The sequence below is a fragment of the Helianthus annuus genome, chromosome 1 (genome assembly GCF_002127325.2).
Source record: "Helianthus annuus cultivar XRQ/B chromosome 1, HanXRQr2.0-SUNRISE, whole genome shotgun sequence".
In the NCBI taxonomy this organism is placed as follows: domain Eukaryota; kingdom Viridiplantae; phylum Streptophyta; class Magnoliopsida; order Asterales; family Asteraceae; genus Helianthus; species Helianthus annuus.
In genome coordinates, this window is record NC_035433.2 from 45087485 (window position 1) to 45096895 (window position 9411).

General features: G+C 34.1%; 1 protein-coding gene across 1 annotated transcript; it reads left to right on the top strand.

Annotated features, from left to right (window-relative positions):
• Positions 1–384: 384 nt before the first annotated feature.
• Positions 385–2791, top strand: LOC110897461 (cationic peroxidase 1). Its single transcript, XM_022144211.2, has 4 exons — positions 385–654; positions 1193–1384; positions 1555–1720; positions 2216–2791. The coding sequence occupies exons 1-4, from the start codon at positions 430–432 to the stop codon at positions 2596–2598; spliced, it is 966 nt and encodes a 321-aa protein (XP_021999903.1). The 5' UTR covers positions 385–429; the 3' UTR covers positions 2599–2791.
• Positions 2792–9411: the final 6620 nt, after the last annotated feature.

Genomic DNA, 9411 nt, shown 5'->3' on the forward strand with positions numbered 1-9411 from the left:
AAGACGGGATCTAAAAACATTATTTGTGAAACAAACTAAAAAAATTAATTAAGTTTGTTTCTTCACCTAATATAACCTGGTTAAAACTTAGTCCCAAATGAAAAACAGGTAACTTCATTTTGGATAATGAAAGTCAGTTTCAACTTTAATTTACCAAGCACACATTTTACACCCAATATATGATTTTTTATATCTAACCGTTAAAAACATGGGAACACGCCTAAAAGCCAACCATGAAATATAGAACATGTAATGATGGAGTAGGTGACTGATTAATACTTAGATAATGTATATATGTAACCTCACCATTGACTTCATACCCTCTTAAGGTAAAAAAAGATCTCTATATATACATGTTGCATAACCTTTCATCAATCACAACTAATACTTCTTTCTCAAACATCTATCACTTGTTGATATTGCATACACATGGCTTTATCAACTTTATCATCTTTGTTTAAGCTTTCAACTTTTACATTATTTTTTTTGGTTCTGTTTGGACCTAGTTATGGTCAGCTATCTGCCAACTTCTATACTACAACGTGCCCAAATTTTCGTAGTATTATAAGAAGCGCTGTGAACACAGCTGTGTCAAATGAAGCTCGAATGGGAGCCTCGTTGCTTCGCCTTCATTTCCATGATTGTTTTGTTAACGCAAGTCTCGTTACTTTTTAACACCACTCTTTCATTTTCATCTCACATAATAAACTAAGTTTTGTATTTATAAATTTTCTAACTTTAAAAAGTTATAATAATTCTAGCATTTGTAATAGTAATATATTTTCATACTTATAAGCTGTCTTTTTTGGAAATAATATAATATGAGAAGATCTATAATTTTTATATTTCCTTATAAATGGGTACACTACTTATTCAAGAGAGCAGTTATTCTAAATATATATTTATATATAAGCACAAGTTTGTTCGGTCACTATGAGTATATTTCTAGATACTTTTGAATGACCAACTATATCCTAAACAGTTTGAACATATGTATATGACTTTAATAGTTTAATACGTATTAAAAAAAACATTGGAGAATTTTATTTTGATTTGTATTTAACTTAAATTAACACATTATTGTCTCCTCTCAGATTGTTTACTTGTTGACTTTATATGTGTCCTTCAATGATTAAATTTCGTATCAATGTCGTTAAACATATTTTTCTGATTTTTTGCTTAAAATATGTAGGGATGTGATGCATCCGTCTTACTGGACGACACTGCAAACTTTACTGGAGAAAAAACAGCACGTCCAAATAGCAATTCGATTAGAGGTTTCAACATCATTGACACTATCAAAACTCAATTGGAGAGTCAATGCCCCGGTGTTGTTTCTTGTGCTGATATATTATCTGCGGCTGCTAGTGATTCCGTTGTGGCTGTAAGTACAAAAATATTGAACGTAAAGAGATATATTATCGTAAAAATGTTTTCTACGACCGTTTTTACCATGGAGTCAGTTTTGTTCGAAAAATGTTGCTAAAGCCAAACCGACGAATTTCATAGTAGGGATGAATTTAGCTGATTTTGTTGTAACTTTTTAAATTTCAGCTTGGTGGGCCAAGTTGGAATGTGTTATTTGGAAGAAGGGACTCAACAACAGCTAGTTTAAGTGCTGCAAATTCTAATCTTCCATCAGGAGCATCAAGTCTCAGTACCCTCATTTCATCCTTTTCAAACCAAGGCTTTACTACTAATGAAATGATAGCTCTATCAGGTGACTTACTTTGACTGATCAGTTTTGGTCAACTAAATATCAGTTGAGACTTGTTATTCGTGCTAAATCAACAACTATCATCTATTAATAATAATAATAATAATAATAATAATAATAATAATAATAATAATAATAATAATAATAATAATAATAATAATAATAATAATAATAATAATAATAATAATAATAATAATAATAATAATGCTAATGCTAATAATAATAATAATAATAATAATAATAATAATAATAATAATAATAATAATAATTATAATTATTATTATTATTATAACAACAGTGACACTTAATACAAAAATAATGTTCATGGGTGATTAATTATTTTTTTTGTAAACAAATGACAACTACAACATTCATTACCGTGTGTTTCTATGTACAGTGACACTTAATAAAAAAAAAATATTGTTCATGGGTGATTTATTATATTTTTTTGAAAACAAATGACAACTAGAATATTCATTATCGTGTGTTTCTTTGTAGGAGCTCATACAATTGGCCAAGCAAGGTGCACAACGTTTCGTAATCGTCTCTACAATGACAACAACATTAACGCATCGTTTGCGGCGTCACTGACACCAAATTGTCCGTCGAGTGGCGGTGACAACAATCTGTCACCACTAGATTCTTCACCTACAACTTTTGACAACAGATACTATCGTGATTTGATTAACCAAAGGGGATTATTGCATTCAGACCAAGAGTTATTTAATGGAGGTTCGGCTGATGCACAAGTGAGAACCTATAGTACGAATCCGACCACTTTCTCTCGTGACTTTGCAAGTGCAATGTTGAAGATGAGCAACCTTAACCCTTTAACTGGCTCAAGTGGTCAAGTTAGGACCAATTGCCGAAGAACAAATTAAACTACCTTATATTATAAAAAAATCGCCTTACAATCCGTTTAAGATGCTGAAATATGATCATTTTTAACGGGTAATGTTTTGTTCTTTTTAAGTTTCATTTGTATTGTGACTAGTTTTGCGTGATTTTGTGAATCATGAAGTTGTAATTTGTGAACAACAATAATAATTGAAGGCGTTTTGCATTTATATGTCACTTTACTTGCACCCAAGATAATAATAGTTTTTATGATTAATATTGATGATAAATGGCACAATAGTACATTTCAATAGCCCCTGACAGCCCCTACCACGACCATTCCAGTCGTGACCAGCCTTACTTTGCTCGTGCTATTACAATTGAAAAGCAAGTGTTCCCTTGAGTTGTCGGGTTTTCTTCCTACATTGAAATCGTTCCTCATAAGCTTTCAAGTGCCAATATGCCTCTTCGAGCGACATTTGTATATATATCTTTGAATATTCATTGATAGACACAACGAGTTAAAGAAACTTTCCAAGGCTAAATCAAGTAGCTTCCTTAATTTCATGGATTGCATCTTCTGTCACGAACCCAAGACTACTGAAAATTGAGACAATCCCACTCGACTTCTTAGGAAACTTACAATGTCATCTTCCTTCATCCATAATACTTATGTAGGTTTAAAGACCAGTTTTTTGTACTCGATCCGCTCCAAGGTATTAAATCTCTAGAGACTTCCAAACCTCCATTGTGTACTTGTGTATTGCGAATTGTAATAAGATATCTTCAGGAAATGCTTGAGATATGAAAGCTCGAGCCATCTTGGTTTTCTTTGCATCAACAACTGCCCATGGCTACATGCTGCATTGCTTCCCACACACCTTGAGCATCTATAATTGCTTCCATGTTAATTTACCACAATGTGTAGTTCATTGTAGTAAAAAACCGGCATTGGAACGACACACTACTGCTCTCTCTATTTGGAACACTATGTGTGTTTGTGTTGGTTGCCATCGAAATTGATTTACATGTTGAAAAACTGGATGCAATTGGCTGGTGGGGAACTTGTGGTCGAACGGTGATGGTAGTACATACTATCGGCTTCTTTTGTTGACCTGCGATCTTGTTGGATTTCTTTTTTAGTTCGGACGTGCTTCAGATACCAATTGTTGCCTCATCCAAATTAGTGCGAACGGATAACATCAAAACTTCTAGAGCAACCTGTCCTTATTAATTACTTCGATTAAATTAAATCCATTACAAATATGATTACCCTTACCGTACACAATATGCTAACAAATGATATTTGAATAGAAATCTAGTTTACTAAAAAGATAAAAGAGACTATTTAATTACTAAACATATAAATACTACATAATATTATATAGAACAAAAATAATATTTATCTCTCTCTTCTTTTCCTGATTATTAAGTCTTACTTTTCCCCACCCTTAAAAACGAGTCCGGATTATGCCAACAAACAATAAGCTACAATGCTTAAACCTAAACCCATATCGTATATACATTTTAGTAAAGAAAGGGAATGTATAGCCATGAATATTTGTTAGTAAAGAAAGAATCAAGGAATATGAATAGACTTGGAAAAAAATATCAATAACTTGGTGATGAACTTTCTTGAAGTATCTTACATGCTAGTTCTTCCCTTAAAAGGTGGACGTGGATCGCCACATGTTTAATGTGTGTAGGAAACATTAAGCACATGAAATGATACATAGGCTACTCCAAAGTTATGTACTACGAATTTTATCCAATCCATACATTGATTTGATTATTTTCATCATCATTGTAATTATTAACAATACATTTATTTGATCAAATTTGCAAGGGCACAAGGAATTCAGGTTCTTTATTGTAACACTACCAACTACTAAAAAGATTAATATGGACCATTATAACACCCTAGGCAAATCACACATTGATCGTGACCAGGGGAGACCTTGGTTCGTAAAATTGCCCCGCCTCTTAAAACACCAATGTGCTTTAAGCTTAATGGCAATGGATGAGAGGAGAACTCCATAGTTAAGCGTGTTTAGGTGGGAGCAGTACTACCATGGCTAACCTACTAGCATGGCTAGCCTCCTGGGAAGTCTCCATCGGGGTAACCAAAAGGAAATATGTGAGTTCCTTGATGGGCAATTCATCAGGGGTAGAGTGGAAAATGCTGGTGGTACGAGATACTGGATGTTACAAATGGTATCAGTGTTACTCATGTGTCGTTTGTGTTAGTGCATATTGTGTGTGTCAGCCACTGTACGAATAAGATAGATAGAGCGTGTGTTGAATATTGTATAGTTGAGAGTGAGATATAAACATATGACATTTTCGAGAGGATGACACCTTTCGAGAGGACGACACTTTCGAGAGGACGACACCTTTCAATAGGAAGACACTTTGGAGATAACGAGTACTCATCCACACGAATGAGGACTCATCCGCATGGATGAGTCATCCGCTCCAAAGCTCATGTCTATAAATAGAAAGTCATGTGTTCAAAGTTCATAAGTTTTGGAAACGGCTGGAGAGACCTCAGATTTATCTCCAACTTGTGAAATGATGTATGCTCTTTCGGTATTAATGGAAGCTTCTACAATCATGTTAATCTAAATTTTATGATGCCGAAATTTCTACCGAACTAGCTTTATCTTATCCAAACTTCCGTTTAAACCGTCGTTACGGATCCTAACAGTGGTATGAGAGCTACGGTACCGATTCAATCGATCTAACTGTCGATTGAATCACCTACGCTTATGATTTAGGGGTTTTTAGACGTAAAACATCAAATTGAAGGTCAATTCATGGATGTAATTTGAAAGCGAAGACATCATTACATTCAGAATTGATTTTCGTTCATGTCTGTGAAGGATTCATCTTCAAATTTGAAGAAATGAAGTTTTTGGATCGAAAAAAGTTGAAAAGCAGCGTTCGAGCGAATGAGTCAGTTTGTGGAGGAGTGACTCATCCTCACGAATGATTCATCCTCATGAATGAGACATCCTCACGAATGACTCATCTCGACTAAGTCATCCTCTCGAAGGATTCATCCTCACAAAGATTCATTCGCTCGAGAACTCTCACGCGTGAAAGAGACCAAAAATTCCGAAATTCCAAATTGTGAAAATTTGTTTTTAGGATTGATTTGAGGGGGATTGTATCTAGAAAAAAATTTGGTGATGAAAATTTTTCTAGGGATTTTAACGTTAAATACGGGTTGTTTAGGGACACGACGGAATTTAGGAGAGAATAAAAGGATAATGAATTCACATATATAATGTTGATAGAGAGTGGGTTAGTCACAGAGACCTATTCATAATGATCATCATATGGTGAAGTGACTATTAATGGGCCAAAATTGTTAAATCCGCAAGAAACCTGAATTTGCCTATTTTGAGAAGGAAATTGAGGGGGAATAAAAATTTGAAAAAATGAGGGGGAATAAAAATTTCATTGAAAAATATTTGAAATTCCGACATTTTTTAAATTTAGACAGGCAACAGTATTCGGGTGGTTCCGATTAAAAATTGTCTGGAGATGCATAGGATCTTGGATTTGTTAGTCCGTGATCATAGAAAGTTCAGATTCATTAGATCATGATCAGATTGATGCCTGAGGGCTTGATGTCCGAGTCTTCGTAGAAAACAATTAACGGTATTAGCGTCAGGAGGATGCATCAGTATTGTCGATACTTCTAAGATTTCAGAGAGCTTTCAAGAACACAACAGCTCTGTGATTTCTAAAGTGTCAGAATGTTTGGTCTTCGAGTAGATGATTTGTTTTTCGGACTAACCGTCGTTGAATGATGATGTTTGTTGATAAAGTTGTTGTCAGAACTAATGGAGAAGGCTATATATGTGCTATCGTGATTAAAAAGGAATAATGTGAATTTCATTATGGAAGAATGTTTCTTAGATCAAAGTGTGTTACTAGATGATTTGTTATCTGATGAAGATTTGCTGATTGTGGAGATTACTGTTTACACTGATCAGTCATTCAAGTTGAGCATAAAGTTGATTAAGGAAGATGGGATTTCAGATTTTTGTGGGTATTCACAGACTTGAAGTATATCGGTGTGGTGTTCGAAGTTTTAATCAATTGTCTGTTGGGTTTTTGAAGATTAATAGATTTTACTGTGGGTGTTGAAGATTAAGAAATTGAGCTATGCGAGATAAATCAAAAACCAAACACGGATGTGGTGAAAGTTGAAATGTAGAAGCTACATTGTATCATTTCATGTTGGTAAATGTTCATGAGGATTATATGTTTGTAAATCGGAGGATTGGGTCAGGAACCGTGTAAACAAAGAACTGGAGTCTCATTCTAGGGGAAATCATTTCAGGGGGAATATGTTATTGCAATGCAAGCCTAAATCATCCATTAAGGGGGAATTTGTTGATGTGTTCTACGACATCAACAAATGCTTGATTGAAGTTGTAGAAAATTCAACATGGCTTTCATATTTGAAGATCAAGATTCAACAGTAACGTACAAGGGGGAAACTGTTAGTGTATATTGTGTGTGTCCACCACTGTACGAATAGGCTAGATAGAGGGTGTGTTGAATACTATATATATATTTGAGAGTGAGATACGAACATATGAAACTTTCGAGAGGACGACACTTTCGAGAGGACGATTTTTCAAGAGGATGACACTTTGGAGAGGACGAGTGCTCATCCGCACGAATGATTTATATGACACTTTGCATTTATATGTCACTTTACTTGCACCCAAGATAATAATAGATTTTATGATTAATATTGATGATAAATGGCAGAATAGTACATTTCAATAGCCACGTCTACAACCCCTACCACGATCATTCCAGTCGTGACCAGCCTTACTTTTCTCGTGCTATTTCAATTGAATAAGCAAGTGTTCCATTGAGTTGTCGGGTTTTTTTCCTACATTTAAATCGTTCCTCATAAGCTTTCAAGTGCCAGTATGCCTCTTCGAGCAAAAGTAATAAGATGATTCTGAACCTAACTTGTTATCTTTTGATCATTCTTTTCTAAACTTGATCAAATAGGTTGTTTAGTGTTTTTGTGTTTACTAAGAGATACTTAGGTTAGATATTACGAAAGAGATAGGTTAATAGATTTTAGTGTCCACAAATTGATAATTGGGTATTTACCTAGGCTATTAATGTTTTAATGTTTTTTTATCCCTAGGCTAACCCGAGATAGGTACGTTTGCCTAGAACATGTGTAGTTAGTATTAATGTTTTTTTTATCCCTAAAATTCGGTTGTGTTAAGTGTCAACTTTGTTCTTACTATCTAAGCACGTCACCTACAGTCACATCTTTGGAGTGTAAAAAATAAATTCATGTAAACCTAGAAAAATCATCAACTATAACAAGATAATAACTCTTTTTCCTTACGCTCATGATTTTTATAGGGCCAAACAAATCCATATATAATTTGGAAACACTGGATTGTTTAGGACTCATCAATAGACTTGTGTGAACCTCTGTGTTGCTTTCCTTATAAACAAGAAATGCAATGTTCATCACATTTGAATTCTTTGGTTGGCAAACCTCTAAAAAGATTTTGTCGTTAATCTACATTAGGTTTTGTAGATTAACATGTCCCAACCTCCTATGCCATAATTATATTTCTTTTCTTGAGGCAACAGAGAATAAATAGACATTTCCCATAGGATTATCTTTTAACATGTCCATTACAAAAAAAACATTACCACTTCTGTGAGCAACAGTTGTGAAGTGTGTTAGCTATAATTTTCAATATTTTTCACTACTTCTAGACCAACAATTTTACCTGTTTTCTTGGTGAAAATGAACCGTAACCTTTGTCACTCATTTTTGAAACACTAAGTAGGTTAAATTTTAGATTATTAATAAGATTAGCATTTTCAAATTTTAGCTTACCAGCATGGACAGGTCCTGAACCTAACACTTTACCTTTTAAATCATTGCCAAAAGATATATCACCTCCTCCATTAGCACAAAATTTTGAGTAGGGTTCGCACCCTGTCATATGTCTGGAACCACCACTGTCCACATACCATAGGCTATCTAGGCATGTAGAAGCTCCTTTAGTGACAACCATTAGATCACAATCACAATCGCATTTAGTGGATTTCAAGTGATCATGATATTTTACACCTTTTTCATCAACCTTCTTACAAACAAGTGTTTGTAATAGATTGACTGCATTCTCAATATGAGTAATTTGATTTTCACCATTAGTCATTTCTTCAATAAGTTTATTTTCCTCATGACTTATGGTCTTAAACTTTTGATTAAGAGTTTCCTGGGTGTTTTTTAATAACATTCTCTGTTCCACTAATTTTTTCTTTTAAAGCATCCCACAACCCTTTTTCACTATTATAATGTAATAGGTTGGCATAGGTTTCGTTTAGTAGAGCTGTAGCAACAATACTGAATGTTTTTGCATCTATCACAAACTTTTGATAATCCAACTCGGAATAGTTTTCTAGTTTCTTTGGCTCTTGAACAACTGGATTTTCGGTACCTGGTTCCATTGGAACATATGGTCTGAATATAATGAACTTCCAACATCATGTGTCTGTTGAGCTAGAACATGAGCCATTCGACGTTGCCAGGTATTGTATCCTGATCAGACAAGCATCATAGGCTTGTTAGTGAAACTACTGTTGTGGGGATCATGAATGTTTTGAGAGATCCTTTTGATCTTTGTGGAACACAGGGTTCGTTCGAAAACTTTAAGAATTTGATACTTTTAACTCCGTAATTCGATAAAGCGAACATTTGGTCATCATCTGTGCGAGCTGATCTTTTTGTATTAAACTGATTATGAAATCAATTTTAATGTGACCAAGCTTTTATATTAATTATTAGG